General features: G+C 44.4%; 1 protein-coding gene across 8 annotated transcripts in view; it reads right to left on the reverse strand.

The window, feature by feature from the left end:
* Positions 1-20,085, reverse strand: part of LOC147010287 (inositol polyphosphate-4-phosphatase type I A-like) — a 109,089-nt gene that overhangs the window by 76,354 nt on the left and 12,650 nt on the right. For 7 of the 8 annotated variants that reach the window (XR_015052393.1, XM_085859573.1, XM_085859572.1 and 4 more), the window contains 2 exons: positions 16,554-16,709; positions 11,108-11,220 (listed from right to left, as the gene is read on the reverse strand). Coding sequence is in view for 7 of the 8 variants with exons in the window: in XM_085859573.1 (XP_085715699.1) it covers positions 11,108-11,220; positions 16,554-16,605 (165 nt within the window). In the remaining variant the exon portion in view is untranslated. Of the gene's footprint in view, positions 1-11,107; positions 11,221-16,553; positions 16,776-20,085 lie in introns of all 8 variants that reach the window. The other variant, XM_085859569.1, reaches the window with a different exon arrangement.

The following is a 20,085-nucleotide window of genomic DNA, read 5'->3' on the forward strand; positions in this document are numbered from 1 at the left end:
TCTGCAAGGAACACAGTTATGGGCTCTGTCTGCAAGGAACACAGTTATGGGCTCTGTCTGCAAGGAACACAGTTATGGGCTCTGTCTGCAAGGAACACAGTTATGGGCTCTGTCTGCAAGGAACACAGTTATGGGCTCTGTCTGCAAGGAACACAGTTATGGGCTCTGTCTGCAAGGAACACAGTTATGGGCTCTGTCTGCAAGGAACACAGTTATGGGCTCTGTCTGCAAGGAACACAGTTATGGGCTCTGTCTGCAAGGAACACAGTTATGGGCTCTGTCTGCAAGGAACACAGTTATGGGCTCTGTCTGCAAGGAACACAGTTATGGGCTCTGTCTGCAAGGAACACAGTTATGGGCTCTGTCTGCAAGGAACACAGTTATGGGCTCTGTCTGCAAGGAACACAGTTATGGGCTCTGTCTGCAAGGAACACAGTTATGGGCTCTGTCTGCAAGGAACACAGTTATGGGCTCTGCCTGCAAGGAACACAGTTATGGGCTCTGCCTGCAAGGAACACAGTTATGGGCTCTGCCTGCAAGGAACACAGTTATGGGCTCTGCCTGCAAGGAACACAGTTATGGGCTCTGCCTGCAAGGAACACAGTTATGGGCTCTGCCTGCAAGGAACACAGTTATGGGCTCTGCCTGCAAGGAACACAGTTATGGGCTCTGCCTGCAAGGAACACAGTTATGGGCTCTGCCTGTAAGGAACACAGTTATGGGCTCTGCCTGTAAGGAACACAGTTATGGGCTCTGCCTGTAAGGAACACAGTTATGGGCTCTGCCTGTAAGGAACACAGTTATGGGCTCTGCCTGTAAGGAACACAGTTATGGGCTCTGCCTGTAAGGAACACAGTTATGGGCTCTGCCTGTAAGGAACACAGTTATGGGCTCTGCCTGTAAGGAACACAGTTATGGGCTCTGCCTGTAAGGAACACAGTTATGGGCTCTGCCTGCAAGGAACACAGTTATGGGCTCTGCCTGCAAGGAACACAGTTATGGGCTCTGCCTGCAAGGAACACAGTTATGGGCTCTGCCTGCAAGGAACACAGTTATGGGCTCTGTCTGCAAGGAACACAGTTATGGGCTCTGTCTGCAAGGAACACAGTTATGGGCTCTGTCTGCAAGGAACACAGTTATGGGCTCTGTCTGCAAGGAACACAGTTATGGGCTCTGTCTGCAAGGAACACAGTTATGGGCTCTGTCTGCAAGGAACACAGTTATGGGCTCTGTCTGCAAGGAACACAGTTATGGGCTCTGTCTGCAAGGAACACAGTTATGGGCTCTGTCTGCAAGGAACACAGTTATGGGCTCTGCCTGCAAGGAACACAGTTATGGGCTCTGCCTGCAAGGAACACAGTTATGGGCTCTGCCTGCAAGGAACACAGTTATGGGCTCTGCCTGCAAGGAACACAGTTATGGGCTCTGCCTGCAAGGAACACAGTTATGGGCTCTGCCTGTAAGGAACACAGTTATGGGCTCTGCCTGTAAGGAACACAGTTATGGGCTCTGCCTGTAAGGAACACAGTTATGGGCTCTGCCTGTAAGGAACACAGTTATGGGCTCTGCCTGTAAGGAACACAGTTATGGGCTCTGCCTGTAAGGAACACAGTTATGGGCTCTGCCTGTAAGGAACACAGTTATGGGCTCTGCCTGTAAGGAACACAGTTATGGGCTCTGCCTGTAAGGAACACAGTTATGGGCTCTGCCTGTAAGGAACACAGTTATGGGCTCTGCCTGTAAGGAACACAGTTATGGGCTCTGCCTGTAAGGAACACAGTTATGGGCTCTGCCTGTAAGGAACACAGTTATGGGCTCTGCCTGTAAGGAACACAGTTATGGGCTCTGCCTGTAAGGAACACAGTTATGGGCTCTGCCTGTAAGGAACACAGTTATGGGCTCTGCCTGTAAGGAACACAGTTATGGGCTCTGCCTGTAAGGAACACAGTTATGGGCTCTGCCTGTAAGGAACACAGTTATGGGCTCTGCCTGTAAGGAACACAGTTATGGGCTCTGCCTGTAAAGGAACACAGTTATGGGCTCTGCCTGCAAGGAACACAGTTATGGGCTCTGCCTGCAAGGAACACAGTTATGGGCTCTGCCTGCAAGGAACACAGTTATGGGCTCTGCCTGCAAGGAACACAGTTATGGGCTCTGCCTGCAAGGAACACAGTTATGGGCTCTGCCTGCAAGGAACACAGTTATGGGCTCTGCCTGCAAGGAACACAGTTATGGGCTCTGCCTGCAAGGAACACAGTTATGGGCTCTGCCTGCAAGGAACACAGTTATGGGCTCTGCCTGCAAGGAACACAGTTATGGGCTCTGCCTGCAAGGAACACAGTTATGGGCTCTGCCTGCAAGGAACACAGTTATGGGCTCTGCCTGCAAGGAACACAGTTATGGGCTCTGCCTGCAAGGAACACAGTTATGGGCTCTGCCTGCAAGGAACACAGTTATGGGCTCTGCCTGCAAGGAACACAGTTATGGGCTCTGTCTGCACGGAACACAGTTATGGGCTCTGTCTGCAAGGAACACAGTTATGGGCTCTGCCTGCAAGGAACACAGTTATGGGCTCTGTCTGCAAGGAACACAGTTATGGACTCCCAAACGATGCACCGCAGCTTGATCTCTCGGACATCCTCCCCAGAATCCAGTTCATGCAAGCACTGAAAAGTGTGGGGGCCAGTACATCCTTGATGAACTCCAGTAACAAATAAAAATATGTCAGAGATGGTGTTACCACATCTCACAGCACTCTTATCAGACTAACAGAGTAAAGTTCAGACATCAGATTGATCAGTTTTGGTGGCACCCCACAAAGACCAAGAATCCTCCGGAGGACATCCCGATTCACTGAATCGAACGCTTTACAGAGATCAACATAAGCTGCAAGCAGCCCCTGTCGATACTCTCGTCTGCGTTCGGCGAGGTCCCGAAGAGCAAGGATACGGTCAATCGTTGATCTCTTTGGTGTAAAGCCTGACTGCTCTGGACGCTGGTGCTCAAGCAGATGGTGGCGAACCCTATCAAGAATTATCCGAGCAAAGACCTTGCCTAGCACTGAGAGCAGTGTCACACCTCAGTAGCTGTTGCAGTCCTGGCGATCACCCTTCCCTTTCCAGAGAGGGACAACAAGGCTCCTCTTCCAGTCAGTTGGGATGATGCCTGTGTTCCAGGCAGAGCACAGAACTGCATGCAACGACACGAGTGCAGCATTCCCACCAGCCTTGAGAAGTTCAGCATGGATGCCACAGATCCCACGAGCTTTACCCCAATTCAACCAGTTCACCACAACCTGTTTCCACAAATAAAGGTGGACCACAGCTGATTGGAGGGTCAGCAATAGGGTTTGTAACACCCCTGACATCCAACTCGACAGCTGGTGGATCAGCCTGGTACAGCCGCTCAAAGTAACAGGCCCAGCGGGCCTTCACTTCCGACTCCTCTGTCAAGAGCCTACCACACTCTGCTCTAACTGTGTTGGAATCCTTTGCCACACCAAGAGCGTTGGAATACTAAGTCCAGCAATGAGCCTGTGGGTGCTGAAATAATGAACCAGCCACCCTAAGTCCATGACTTCTTGCAAAGTCAAGGAACTTAGTGCTATTCTTGTTCACAGTTCCAGACCAATGGGGACCAACACATGTCTCAAAACCATCCCAATCAGTTCCAGTCGATGCATTGAAATTCCCCAAGACGAGAAGAGTATCTCGCCTGGGGCACTGATCAACCACAGACTCGAGCGCGGCATAGAATGCGTCCTTCACAGTTAGGTCACTCGCCTCAGTCGGTGCATTTACAGAGACTAGGGAAACAACACCCAAGGAGTGATGAATCCTTTGTTTCATAATACGCACATTGACCGGCGTTGCCTCAATTATCATTTCAGTCAGCTTATTGGACACAGCTCCAGCAACACCTTGGGCATGGTAACCATCAGAGCGACCACACCAATAGCAGGTGTAACCACCTGCCATGATCTCGCCACAATCTGGTCTCCGAACCTCAGAGAGTGCTGCGATACTGATGTTCAAACACTTGAGCTGAGACGACAACAGGGACAGATGATCATCCTCTCTTTGGAATTGGGCATTCCAGGCACCCACATCACGTTAACCCAAGGAGACCGCCGTCTGGTGGACAATACCTCAGCACCACCCTGACACACACTACTTCCGCATTCTGTCCCGGGAAGGTTACCCCGTGGTTTTCCTCCAATCACCAAAGAGTGGGGTCCCAAAGGCTTTGCCCCAATCCCATCATCTGGTGAGCTGCCCTGTGGAGGGCAGCTGCATTGGAGGTACTCCATGGAGTGGGTTTTCAATTTTGTTTGCGTTTTTGTGTTTTGCAGAGTGAAGGGTTTTATGGTGGCTGGCGTACAAATCCTGCCACCAACCTCCTGAAAAAAAAAGTAACCCAACTGCAGGAGGACGTCCACAGACACAGTTGGGCACTTGATATGGATGGCCGTTGGCTCACAAGGAGTTCCTCCACCCTTTGTCAGGTTTTGTTTTTAATCCTGCTGGGTGTCCATATCATAGACCCTCTTCATCGGGAAACCTGGTGGGGGAGACGGTTTATTCATTGACAACTCGACCATGAAACAGGTTCTTACACGTTTACATGGTACCTGTAGCAAGTCACAGATCTAATCTGGCTTGACCTGACCTGACCTGAACTGTCGACACATGTTCATAAAGAGCATCAGCGATTACCAGGATCCATTGATTCACATCCGTTACAGCTTCCTCTCTGCACATCACCTGCCAATCACCACACCCCTCACTGCACCCTTTCTGGCCACACACCATAGACAACATCAGTTTTCCTCCTTCTTTTCCTTCCTTTGCGACTGATTTTGCACAGATCCGTTGACCTCACCTGGTAAATAAGAGATCACAAACACCCTGTGCTTTTCTTATCTTTATTCCAATCTAATTTTCCTCAGGAGTGTTTCTGAACGCACATGTCATGGTGGTGCAACATAAGATTGTAGAAGCATTATAACGGGTTCACTCTGCACTGTCATTCTCTTGTATAACTGTATTTTCTTTTGCCGCACCTCACCCATCCTTTCTTTCCCTGCAGCACATATTTCATTTTGTATTAATACCATTGCTTGTGCACATATCTTTCCTTGTCCTTGCTGTAAATAAGCTCATTGCTTGTATTATAAATGTACCCAGTTGGTAGCGTCTTTTCCTTTATTGATTCAACATAGTTCACAAGTAGTGTTTATCGGGAAGTTATACCCCACGTGATTTGCTCTTGTTCGCCAGCAAACACTCACTGTATAGCTCGGTGCGGTTGTCTACAGGAAAGGTAACCATGTGAAGTAGTGAAACCCTGCCAGGATTGGTAGTACCAATTGGCGTTCGTAGTTGTTTAACAACCCGCCAGAGCACAAAGTTATCTGTGCGTGATGGCTCAGCACCAAGTGTTCGCGAGGAACTCGAGCGCTTCCCCTCGTGACAAAACTCGAACCCCAGATCCGTAACAATAGTAAAAGAAAATATGACTTGCATAAAGAAGAGATTCCATTCCAAAAACATCAATTTGAAGGTTTAGATCCACATAGGTAGTCGGTTTCCAAGGGATTCCAAAGTCATGCCACTCAAGCTCAGCACAGTAATCCATTCTCAATAAAAAATAAAAAATCTTTTTAAATTTAGTCTCTGTTCCAATGCTTTATATAAGATTGGTGGGAGGGTGTGGTATCCTTTGGAAATTCCCTGGGCAAGTCTTGTGGGGCAGAGCTTAACTGGAAATGATGCAAAAATAGGTGGGGCTTATAAAAGTGGGGGCATGGTCAAGTGGACTGAGGATAAATGTGGGCATGGTTTCCGAAAAGTGGGTGTGGCTCATGAGGAGCTCAGAGCAGAATGTTGAAGGAGGTTTATCATTTTATCTCTGCTCAACAAAGATATTTAACACAAAAACCAAGTTCCAACACATTTGTCAATATTCTCGATGGTGATGAGTGCCACAAGAAAATAAAACAATTAAATAAAATAGAACCCAAACAAATCTTTATTGGGTTCAAATACCTAAGATGCTAAGATGCCAGTATGGATTTGAGAAAGAATATGAGACAAAATAAAGAGGTTTGAGGATGGTGTGTGTGTGTGTGTGTGTGTGTGTGTGTGTGTGTGTGTGTGTGTGTGTGTGTGTGTGTGTGTGTGTGTGTGTGTGTGTGTGTGTGTGTGTGTGTGTGTGTGTGTGTGTGTGTGTGTGTGTGTGTGTGTGTGCGCGCGTTCCGACAATGAGTAAGTAGTCAGGAAATGTTGGTTTTAGGATAAAAGCTCGGCAGGGAGCGAACGTAAGTGTGCAACAGTAAGCGACAGCGAGTGTCTGTTTGAGTGGTTGGTCTTAGAACCAACATTTTCCTACCACGAGCATCATTACTAAAATTTTCCAGAAAATGAAATGACATTTGCGCAGACTACACAACAAAAATTATGAACAGTATCACACAAAGCAATGGCATTCAAATCATTGCTAAGTTGTTTCACTATACTGAAACGGTGGTGGCCATCACAAATTGGAAGCAACTCAAAGTTGCACCCACCCACATTTAAAATGAGACTGATGAATGGGAGAGACCAGGTGATCAAAGGACAAACGAGTAGTGGGGGGGGGGGGGCGGAGGGTTACCTGCTCTTATTTATGGCACAATGAAAAGAAATAACCCTCTCTGGTGCCAAAAAGAAATACTAGGACTTGCACAACAATGGTGAGGCCGAAGTCATATTTGCTCTCCGGCGAGGATACGGCGGCCATACGCCCTCTGAATTGACAGAAACGTGCGGCGGCCGCAGAGTTTCTGCGGTGGCCTCAGGGTAGCCCTATGCCGTTTGGCTATATTTTACAGGCTGTAAGGTCGCCGTGGAATTATAGCGCGGAGTTATAACTTTTTTCATTTCTACGTTCACCGTAGCAATTCGACAAGCCGAAACAAAAGAAATGGTTAAAAAAAATTTTTTAACCCATTAGTTACCGTCCGTCTGGCCGCACAGTTCGCCTTAGGGCCCCCCTGCGGTCGCCTTGCGGTCGCCTTGCAGGCACCTTGAGGCTACCTTGCGTCTGCCTTGAAAATTATATGGCCGCCGCAGGGCCCCCTAAAGGTCACCGTGCGATATCAAATCAAAGACCGTTCGGCAACCCCACGTTTTCGGTCTCCACAATTTCTAAGACCTAAGGCCGAAGTCACATTTGCTCTACGGCGAGGATACGGCGGCCGTACGCCCTCTGAATTGACAGAAACGTGCGACGGCCGCAGAGTTTCTGAGCTGGCCTCAGGGTGGCCCTACGCCATATGGCTATATTTTAGAGGCCGTAAGGTCGCCGTGGAATTATAACGCGGAGTTATAACTTTTTTCATTTCTACGTTCGCCGTAGCAATTCGACAAGCCGAAACAAAAAAAACTGGTAAAAAAAATTAAAAAATTAACCCATTCGTTACCGTCCGTCTGGCCGCACGTTCGCCTTAGGGCCCCCCTGCGGTCGCCTTGCGGTTGCCTTGCGGGCACCTTGCGGGCACCTTGCGTCTGCCTTGAAAATTCTATGGCCACCGCAGGAACGTCCTAAGGTCACCGTGTGACATCAAATCAAAGACCGTATGGCAACCCCACGTTTTCGGTCTCCACAATTTATAAATACGCTGTGCAGCTCCTCGAAAAATAAAAACATATGTGACTGCTACATTGTGTGACCGTGGAAATACTGCGCCGCCATATAATTGCTAATGGCCGTAGATTTTGGAGACCCCACGGCTGCCGTGGCAAATGTGACCTAGGCCTGAACGAGCAAGAGCTTGGGCAAGGCACGAGCTGCTTGTGGGTCCTGTATCACCTGTGCAGGCTGGTGTTGCACAGGGTTGGAGGATGGCAATGAGGAGAGGTATGGTGATGTGGAGAGGCGATGAAACAAAGAGAGCAGAGGGATGCTGCCTCTCCAAAAGCCTGATTCCAACTCCAACTGCAACTGTCAACTGACGTACTCCGCACGGACACGGCCCCCGTAAACTTTGGGACCACCTTCATGCAGGGCAGCTCCCCATCATTGGCCGTGCCATCTTCCGGGCCATCCTGCCCTACGGGGCCACCCCAATAAAAAGTCTTACGGCCCTCTCCAAGTCTCTGCAGCCGAACTCAGCACCATGGCGTGTGGTGTGCCGTCCAAACAGTCCATGCTGCTTCTTCCCAAAGCTCGTTGTGCTTTCCAGTTGCACCTTTGCACCCAAGTCCTCACCCGGCATTGCGAGAAAATCAGGAGCTTTTACATAACAAACTTACTCTACACTGTGAAGTGAACACTTACTGCATCCTTAGTGCACGTTTTACAATACAGCTTCCTCTGCCATTTTCCCTGTTACAAGACTACGGTAATCTAACCTTTAGACAAATTACAGAAAGGAAGGGACATGTTCAATCTCCTTTTGAATGTTTAATCTGCTTCAACACAACAGGAGACCTCGTCACAAAGCCAATTTATATTTATTTTACACGTGTATTTCAGTTGTGATGTTTATATGTGGCTGCCACTGACCTTCCTCAATATTTTCTCCAAACTCAGGAACCTAATCCCCTTATTCCCAGATGAAAATGATTTAACGATCAATGTTTTCAATATCATGGCATTTTACAGAAATGCAATCCCAGTGATATTTATGAGTTTACTGCATAATTATAGTGTTATTGTGCTTTGTCAATCGTCATGGCCAAACAATCTGGGCCAAAGCTTGTCCCAAAGATTGGGTATGTCAATATGTTGACACTACGTTGAGGAAGCGATATTACAACACAGGTTATAGGCAACACAGACCAGTATGGCCTAATAAAGCAAGGTTCAGAAGCGAGACAAACTTTCCAACCATTTTATATCCACATATAGTACACCCCTGACTTCTACTCGATTGACAGTATTGATGGCTGTCAATCGAGTCCGAGTCAGGAGAGGGAGCACAGTCAATTGAGTCCGAGTAAGGAGTATGACCACTGTCAATCGAGTTCAGGTAGCTCTGAAATAATGAAAATAGAGATTACATGAGCATGTCATTTTTGGAGCATGTCACACAGGAGAAGGATCTGGGGGTGGTAATATATATTGGAGGTAAGCAGGCAGCACAATGCCAGGTAGCTATAGGTAGAGCAAATAGGGTTTCAGGTTGTATTTGGAGAGGGATCATTTATAAATCAAAGGAGGTGGTGTTAACATTGTACAGGAATTTAGTGAGGGCCACATGTAGAATATTGTGTGCAGTTTTGTTCACCACAGATGTCATAGAAATGTTGTGTGCAGATGTCATAGAGAGGGTTCAGCACAGGGCTACCAGATTGATTCCAGGCCTAGCTAGACTTAGCAATGAGTAGCGGCTGAAGGAGACAGGGCTTTATACACTAGAAAGGAGGTGCTTACAAGGAGATATTATAGAGATGTTTAAGATAATGAAAGGTAGAGAGAAAATAAGTACAGATGAATTATTCAACAGAGTAGACAGTGATAGGACCAGGGGCCACAGCTTGAGAGTAAAGAAGAGGAGAGTTAAGATGGAAGCAAGGCAGGGGACTTTCACTTATAGAGTAGTTAATGAATGGAATAGTCTCTGTGGAAAGGTGGTGGCAGCACAAACAGTAGATAAGTTTAAATTGGAATTAGATAGGTACCTGGAAGTTATGGAGATAGAGGGGTAGAGGGATGTTGGCAGGACTTTTAGGTAGCTTGAGCATTCATGGGTGATTGTGTGCATGTGCTTGGAGTGCTGTTGGTGGGGGTCTCATCAAGGGGTGCTGTGTGGTTGATGTGTGTTTTTAACCAAGCCAATTCCCCCTCCTCCCCTGGGAGAAAAATTAATAAATACAAAAACTACAAAAAAAACACTAAAAACACGATTTAAAAAAAAACATTTTGCATTTTCTTCATTTGATCTTGTGTTGATAAATTTGTTTGGTGTTGATTTGGTGCAGGCATGATGGGCTGAATGACCTCCACCTGTGTCTAATTTCCTTGTGTTTCTGTGTGTCCGAGTCAGGAGTGTGACCACTGTCAATCATGTCTGAGTCAGGGGAGTGTGGAAGAAATAATTATATTAATGTACTCTAAATTGTAATTGTGCTGGTGTTTTATAAATTTAATTTTTATGCTACAAGTCGAATTGGCTGTCAGTGTTCCTTCCCTTTGCCAAGAGTCTTTTGCCCTCAATGTTGATTGTCTTGCATTGGAACAAAGTGACCTTTCTGATAACACCAAGGTTGTTATGATTACAAAGTTGCTTTTCACCTAGAAGACACGTATTGCATTTTGGAGTTCTTTGTTTAAGGCTAAACAGCCCCCACCACTCTCCCATGAAAAGCATATAAATACCAGAAATTGTAATCTTGTTTTAGTGCAAGCACGTGTGATGTATAGCATCTCAGTGGCTTGTACTCATTGGGACTGGCCAAGTACCAAGTATAATAACACTCTCTGATGTAATATACTTTCACGTTGTGGCAAGTGAATTGATCAGTGTCTGTCATTTGAATAACAGGATTTGCATCGAGTCGGTTAAACACTTGATTAAAAGTAAATACGGGACCAATTAAAACGTTAATCAATAACTTCCACAACAAGGGGAGTGAGCACAGTCAATCGAGTCCGAGTCAAGAGAGGGAGCACAATCAAGTCATCGAGTCCGTGCATGACTCGTACAATCAAGGTTTGATTCTGTGGTTAATTGCATTTTAAGATCCAAATATCTTTGAACCCGTTTTTGAGTTCACTAACTGACTCAAAACTCAAGTATCCTTTATATTCCATACCATGTATGAAGAGATTGAGCCTGCCTACCTGTTAATCAATGAACAACTCCACCAATCAACCATCATGACCACCATCGTTTAAATTTGCAAAACATTTCAAACATCTCTTTGCTGAACATTTGTTCAATTAACCTGTAAGTTGATCTTCTCTTTCATAAAATTAATTTTATCTGATAAATGTTTCATTAATGACCTGTTTATGCAATTCACTGTCAGATTCTCATTTCGTGCAATATCATAAGAGTAAAAAATACTAAAATATAACAGTACTGTGGATGGCATCCGTGGGAGGAGTGCGACACCATCACCTTGAGCTGTGTGTGAGTGTGCGCCACCCAGCCGTGCTGGCCCGAACAGTAAAAAACTGTCACCATCGGGTTGGGTTGCTCAGGACCCGGTCCTTGTACCAAGTCTTTGTAAACTGTGGAAGCAGAGTGGAGAGAAAAAAAACAATTCAAATGAATATCTCAAATTCTAGTCTTCATTTGGAAATTTGACAAATCGGAAATATTTGTGTCACCATCCGATTGTAACAACAACCTTAATATGATCGTGATAAAATCACAATTGTACAGTATTGGAGTATTTTCCATCAAATCATCACATAACTTTGTTTTTTTTTTAAAACATCTCCATGGGTAGGCACTCCTATGGTGAAAGGTTCGTGCAAACTGCTCAAACAATTGTGGAGAAAACAAATTTAAAAGCGAAAAAAGGTGAAAAAGTGAGGGAGTAATAAAAAAAAAATGAGGGCATCGGCTGACGTTCCACACCATGATCAAGGTATTGAAAGGGCTCCCAAGTGGTAATTGGATTTGTACTAAATGTACCCTTTCCCTGTTGTCATGACTCGCTATGCCTTACTTTTGGGGGTATGCAGGTGAGTTTGGGGAATTGGTATGGGTGACGGGCAAGAGTGGCTATGAGAACCAAGCACATGGACCGAGTGGCAAGACTTAAAATGTGATGTGTGTATTGTGTGTGAATAAAGGAAACCGATCACTGGTGATTTAAAGAGTTTAAATATGATGTGTGTATATTGTGTGTGAATAAAGGAAACCCATCACTGGTTATTGAAAGAGTTTAAATGTAATGTGTATTGTGTGTGAATAAAGGAAACCCATCACTGGTTATTGAAAGAGTTGAAATGTGATGTATGTATTGTGTGTGAATAAGAGAAACCCATCACTGGTTATTGAAAGAGTTTAAATGTGATGTATGTATTGTGTGTGAATAAAGGAAACCCATCACTGGTGATTTAAAGAGTTTAAATATGAGTGTATATTGTGTGTGAATAAAGGAAACCCATCACTGGTTATTGAAAGAGTTTAAATATGATGTGTGTATTGTGTGTGAATAAGAGAAACCCATCACTGGTTATTGAAAGAGTTTAAATGTGATGTATGTATTGTGTGTGAATAAAGGAAACCCATCACTGGTGATTTAAAGAGTTTAAATATGATGTGTGTATATTGTGTGTGAATAAAGGAAACCCATCACTGGTTATTGAAAGAGTTTAAATGTAATGTGTATTGTGTGTGAATAAAGGAAACCCATCACTGGTTATTGAAAGAGTTGAAATGTGATGTATGTATTGTGTGTGAATAAGAGAAACCCATCACTGGTTATTGAAAGAGTTTAAATGTGATGTATGTATTGTGTGTGAATAAGAGAAACCCATCACTGGTTATTGAAAGAGTTTAAATGTGATGTATGTATTGTGTGTGAATAAAGGAAACCCATCACTGGTGATTTAAAGAGTTTAAATATGAGTGTATATTGTGTGTGAATAAAGGAAACCCATCACTGGTTATTGAAAGAGTTTAAATATGATGTGTGTATTGTGTGTGAATAAGAGAAACCCATCACTGGTTATTGAAAGAGTTTAAATGTGATGTATGTATTGTGTGTGAATAAAGGAAACCCATCACTGGTGATTTAAAGAGTTTAAATATGATGTGTGTATATTGTGTGTGAATAAAGGAAACCCATCACTGGTTATTGAAAGAGTTTAAATGTGATGTGTGTATTTTGTGTCAATAAAGGAAACCCATCACTGGTTATTGAAAGAGTTTAAATGTGATGTATGTATTGTGTGTGAATAAAGGAAACCCATCACTGTTATTGAAAGAGTTTACATGTGATGTGTATATTGTGTGTGAATAAAGGAAACCCATCACTGGTTATTGTATTCTATTGTGATTTTTAGCATTATGCAGGCCATGGCTGGTAGGAAAATCACTTTTCGCAAGAACTGCAGGTGGAGGTAGAATGAATGGAAGCTGGCAATGGATCATTGCGTGTAAGGTTTGTGTGTGGGGAAGCAATGCGTGGCCGTGGGTGGATCATGCTTTCAGGGAGAGCGAGGAACGTGAAGCTCCATCATGCCCCATCCCTGGTAGCTAAGCAAGTGACTGGGTAAGAGAAACCTGCCGGGAGGAGGGTCGGTTAGGTTGGCCATTGGAGAACACCTCTGGTGATCAGTGAAGGCCAGGGAAGGCCAATGCATCTCCTCCATAACTCTAAAACCGTGTAACCTAGCGGTCTGAAACTTTGCATGCACACTACAAAAACTCCAAGGAAGTGCATGAGTGAAAATTGTGTGTTTGCGTTAATTAAAACACCCCTTTTGAAGATAATTAACGGCCATATTAAATTATATCCTTTATCAGGTGCCTCCTCAGCCACCTCGCTCGCTGGGGTCTAAAGGCATATCCTGGGTTACCTCGCTAGATTCTGAAGCTACCATGTTTTTTGGCCTGCTCAACCATACCTTTACTTGGTACAGGCTGCAACGATTTCTTAGCGATAGTTTTTTTTCCATTTTCCTCACTCATATTATCGAATGTCTGTTCATTGTAGCTATAAATCACTGGGTACATTGCAATGCTTATAAACGCCCGGAGACACCAGCATTCGTGGCTTTATTTCATTTCCGCACATGCCATAATCTCGAGAATCTCTTAAACTAAGCCAAATTTCAAAATTTAAGCTCCAGAATTGAACTTGGCAGCATTTCCCACTCCTAAATAAAGTGCTCATTTGTCGAATTTGGACATATTTGACATTCGGATAGAGCTATAGCTTGCCAAGCCAGCCATCCTTTTCAACCATTTAATTGCAGTGCTTCATTGAGAGATTAAGCCGCTTGCCGAGCACCCTACCTTCGATGGAGGTACAGTTCATGTCCTGATCAGGATGTACGGTCGACAGTTGCTAAAAGGTCGAGGTACGTGGTACATATGGATATATTTGGGGACTCTCCACGGGTGTGTGTGTGTGCATGTTTAGTTACGCGACTCGTGGTGGCAAAGTTTAATCCCATATCTTACGACCATGATGGGTGGTTGAGGTGTTAACTTTTAACCTCAGCAGCATATGACTTTCCAAAGAATTGGTTATTTTATATGATTCGGGTATTCTTTATGAAGGTTATATGTTTCTCTTTGTGAGTTTCAAAGCAACATATATTGAATATCACCCGATTTCTGAGCCGTTCATCATATTAACCTGTTTTCGAAATGAAAGAGCCAATTTTTTTCCACCCTCCATATGACGTGTGTGTTTTTTGTTCAAACCATAACATATTCTCTCTGCTAACCCCCCGACCCACACCACTCTGTGTCTTTGTCCCATCCTCGCTCCACCTCCTCCGAATACAGTGCAGCGCCTCTCTCTCTCTCTCTCTCTCTCTCTCTCTCTCTCTCTCTCTCTCTCTCTCTCTCTCTCTCTCTCTCTCTCTCTCTCTCTCTCTCTCTCTCTCTCTCTCTCTCTCTCTCTCTCTCTCTCTCTCTCTCTCTCTCTCTCTCTCTCTCTCTCTCTCTCTCTCTCTCTCTCTCTCTCTCTCTCTCTCTCTCTCTCTCTCTCTCCTAGATGGTGGTTACCTCCGCACGTATCTGGACGGTAGTTATCTCCATACGATCTCGACGGTGGTTAGCTTTGTGCTTCTGAGCATTGTCCTGCTGAAATGTGAATCTCTGACCCACTTTCAGGTTCATGGCCAACTCAAACAGGTTTTCATCAAGGATTCTCTTGTACTTTGCACCATACATTGTCCCTTCTATCCTGACAAGCTTGCCAGTTTCTGCTGATGAAAAACATCCCCATGACATGATGCTGCCCCCACCATGCTTGACAGTTGGGATGGTGTTGTCTGGGTGATGTGGTGTTTTGGGTTTGTGCCAAACATAACATTTTGTATTTAGGCCAAAAAGTTCCATCTTGATTTCATCAGACCACAAAACTTTTTGCCACATGGTTTCAGAATCTCCAGAGTGGTTTTTTACACACCTCAAACAGGACCAAGGTGGGATTTTTTTAAGTGTTGGGTTTATTTTTGAAACCCTACCGTACAGGCAGGGCTTGTGGAGTGCTTGCAATATTGTTGTCACATCCATGCAATGACCAGTCTTTGCCATAAAGGCCTGTCGCTCTTTCAAAGTTGTCATTGGCCTCTTGGTGACCTCTCTGATCAGTCTCCTCCTTAATTAGTCATCCAGTTTGGAGGGACAGCCTAATCTCAGCAGGGTCTTGGTGGTACCGTACACCTTTTCAAACAAGCTTGCCAGTCCCTGCTGATGAAAAACAGCCCCATAACATGATGCTGCCACCACCATGTTTGGCAGTAGGGATGGTGTTGACTGGATGATGTGCAGTGTTACGCTTATACCAAACATAATGCTTTGAATTTCAACCAAAAAGTTTAATTTTTGTGTCACCTGACCACAAAACATTTCTCCATATGCCTGCAGTATCATTAAGCATATGACAAAATGACAAACCATATGACAAAGCTAGCCACAGATTAGACATCACCCGTTCCCCCCACAACCTCATGCCCCCTAGATCAACATCACACGAGGACACTCATTCAATTCAACAAAGAGGACACTCAGCTCCCTCTGGTTTCGAAGTATCACTTGCACGTATCTTCATGTCCTTGTGACAAACACACAAACTCAAGTGGAAATGTGGAAAGTCACTTTGAGATCAACAACATCCATTCCTTATGAAACTCTGAAAATCCAGGTTGATTGCCCACCTCCACTGCTTTGTTCTTCTTTTCTACCACATGTGGAAATGTCTTCCCAAGGCATACAATTGCACTCTTCTCTTTTGCAGAATTTCAAGTTGGGAGTACACCACCACCTCCGCTGTCATCCTGTATTCATCACCATGATCTTTTCTATCCGCGCGAACCACCCACCACCTCCCTGCATCCCACTATGTTGATTTAGTTAATCATTCTTATTTTCCAGTTCATCTGTTTGTTGTTGTATTGCCAGTTGTCCCACTGCCTGAATTGTTTGTATGTTGCCATTCTTCCCTCCATCACAGAACTCATACATTTTATGTCTAACAAAAATCTCCAACCCACAGGAGATTTGCAAGTTGAATGGAGTTGTGTGAGACTGTTTTTTTTTTTTTTTTAATATACCCAAGGGTCGAGTGGGACCAGGGGGTCTCGGCTCCCAAATGACCAAAGGTTTGCAAGGGGTGGAGTAATCAATCTTACTTTGCTTAACAGTTATCTTTTACACTGTCCAATTGAATCTTTTCTCCAGAAACAATTTTCAAAAGTGTCTTTTCTGGTCAGTATCTCAATCTTATGGAAGAGCTAAACAATCACTATTGAGCTTGTATGAAGTGGAACTTCCCATCTGTTCTTCCACAGCAATCAGTTGATAAGCACAAATAATTCAAGTCAAATCCACAAAAAAGTGAACAATAGGTGACCAATGAGGTCCGTCTCACCAATGCTGATCTCAATGTTTCGCTTCGAGAGAGTCGGTCGCCTGCATGCCATCACACAGTTCTGTACATCAACAAGAAAGCTTCTCGTTCGATTCAACAAAGAGGACACTCAGCTCTCTCTGGTTTCGAAGTATCACTTGCACGTATCTTCATGTCCTTGTGACAAACACACAAACTCAAGTGGGAATGTGGAAAGTCATGCACCATCTTCAAAATATTCCTCTGTAAAAAAGGGAAAAAAATCTCGTCGAAAAACAAACACCGTCAAAGTCTCAATAATATTGTTAAAGCCTCGTTGTGACTCCAACAGTTTCATTACATAGCTTGTATATAAAATGCTTTGTTGTTTTTTTACAAATATGTTCACATGAATTACCTCAATGCGATGTGACTCAGCACTTCCATGAGCCCATCAATACACCCATATCCATAAAAATGCAGAATCATACATTTGTGAAAAGTGGCAAACCTGTTAGAATAAGGGATGCTGAAGATCATTCACCAATAAGGTCAACTGAACATCTTGGACCATACCAAAACCCCAAGGAATTGGACATCTTGGACCACACCAAAACCCCAAGCAATTGAACATCTTGGACCATACCAAAACCCCAAGGAATTGGACATCTTGGACCACACCAAAACCCCAAGCAATTGGACATCTTGGACCACACCAAAACCCCAAGCAATTGGACATCTTGGACCACAGCAAACACCCAAGCAATTGTACATCTTGGACCAGACCAAAACCCCAAGGAATTGGACATCTTGGACCACACCAAAACCCCAATCAATTGTACATCTTGGACTATTCCAAAACCTCAAGGAATTGGACATCGTGGACCACACCAAAACCCCAAGCAATTGGATATCTTGGACCACACCAAAGCCCCAAGCAATTGTACATCTTGGACCATACCAAAACCCCAAGGAATTGGACATCTTGGACCACACCAAAACCCCAAGGAATTGGACATCGTGGACCACACCAAAACCCCAAGGAATTGGACATCGTGGACCACACCAAAACCCCAAGCAATTGGACATCTTAGACCACACCAAAACCCCAAGGAATTGGACATCGTGCACCACACCAAAACCCCAAGCAATTGGACATCTTGGACCACACCAAAACCGCAAGTAATTGTACATCTTGGACCATACCAAAACCCCAAGGAATTGGACATCGTGGACCACACCAAAACACCAAGGAATTGGACATCTTTGACTATACCATAAAAACACCAAACAATTGGAGATCTTGGACCATACCAAAACACCAAGGTATTGGACATCTTGGACCATCCCAAAACACCATGGAATTGGACATCTTGGACCATAATGAAACCCAAAGCAATTGGACATCTGGGACCATACCAAAACACCAAGGCATTGGACATCTTGGACCACACCAAAACACCAAGGCATTGGACATATTGGGCCATACCAAAAAAACCAAACAATTGGACATCTTGGACCACACCAAAACATCAAGAAATTGGACATCTTGGACCAAACCAAAATACCAAGCAATAGGACATCTTTGACAATACCCAAAAACACCAAACAATTGGACATCTTGGACCACAATGAAACCCCAAGGAATTGGACATCTTGGACCATACCAAAACACCAAGGAATTGGACATCTTGGGCCATACCAAAATACCAAGCAATAGGACATCTTTGACAATACCCAAAAACACCAAACAATTGGACATCTTGAACCATACCAAAACACCAAGGAATTGGACATCTTGGACCAAACCAAAATACCAAGCAATAGGACATCTTTGACAATACCCAAAAACACCAAACAATTGGACATCTTGGACCACAATGAAACCCCAAGGAATTGGACATCTAGGACCATACCAAAACACCAAGGAATTGGACATCTTGGACCATACCAAAACCCCAAGCAATTGTACATCTTGGACCATACCAAAACCCCAAGAAATTGGACATCTTTGACTATACCATAAAAACACCAAACAATTGGAGATCTTGGACCATACCAAAACACCAAAGCAATGGACATCTTGGACCATACCAAAACACCATGGAATTGGACATCTTGGACCATAATGAAACTCAAAGCAATTGGACATCTGGGACCATACCAAAACACCATGGAAGTGGACATCTTGGACCATAATGAACAACCAAAGCAATTGGACATCTTGGACCATACCAAGGCATTGGAAATCTTGGACCACACCAAAACACCAAGGCATTGGACATATTGGGCCACACCAAAAACACCAAACAATTGGACATCTTGGACCATACCAAAGCATCAAGGAATTGGACATATTGGACCATACCAAAATACCAAGCAATAGGACATCTTGGACAATATCAAAACACCAAGCAATTGGACATCTTGGACCATACCAGAAACACCAAACAATTGGACATCTTGGACCACAATGAAACCCCAAGGAATTGGACATCTTTGACCACACCAAAACATCAAGGAATTGGACATCTTGGACCGAATGAAACTCAAAGCAATTGGACATATTGGACCATCCCAAAACACCAAGGCATTGGACATCTTGGACCATACCAAAACACCAAGGCATTGGGCATTTTGAACCATACCAAAACACTAAGGAATTGGACATCTTGGAGCATAATGAAACTCGAAGCAATTGGACATATTGGACCATACCAAAAACACCAAAAATTTGACATCTTGGACGACACCAAAATACCAAACAATTGTACATCTTGGACCATACCAAAACCCCAAGCAATTGAACATCTTGGACCATACCAAAACCCCAAGGAATTGGACATCTTGGACCACACCAAAACCCCAAGCAATTGGACATCTTGGACCACACCAAAACCCCAAGCAATTGGACATCTTGGACCACACCAAAGCCCCAAGCAATTGTACATCTTGGACCATACCAAAACCCCAAGGAATTGGACATCTTGGACCACACCAAAACCCCAAGGAATTGGACATCGTGGACCACACCAAAACCCCAAGGAATTGGACATCGTGGACAACACCAAAACCCCAAGCAATTCTACATCTTGGACCACACCAAAACCCCAAGCAATTGGACATCTGGGACCACACCAAAACCGCAAGGAATTGGACATCTTGGACCACACCAAAACCCCAAGCAATTGGACATCTTGGACCACACCAAAACCCCAAGCAATTGTACATCTTGGACCATACCAAAACCCCAAGGAATTGGACATCGTGGACCACACCAAAACCCCAAGCAATTGGACATCTTAGACCACACCAAAACCCCAAGGAATTGGACATCGTGCACCACACCAAAACCCCAAGCAATTGGACATCTTGGACCACACCAAAACCGCAAGAAATTGGACATCGTGGACCACACCAAAACACCAAGGAATTGGACATCTTTGACTATACCATAAAAACACCAAACAATTGGAGATCTTGGACCATACCAAAACACCAAGGTATTGGACATCTTGGACCATCCCAAAACACCATGGAATTGGACATCTTGGACCATAATGAAACCCAAAGC

This window comes from Eptatretus burgeri, chromosome 16 (assembly GCF_056783735.1).
Source record: "Eptatretus burgeri isolate ZD-2024b chromosome 16, Ebu_testis_v1, whole genome shotgun sequence".
In the NCBI taxonomy this organism is placed as follows: domain Eukaryota; kingdom Metazoa; phylum Chordata; class Myxini; order Myxiniformes; family Myxinidae; genus Eptatretus; species Eptatretus burgeri.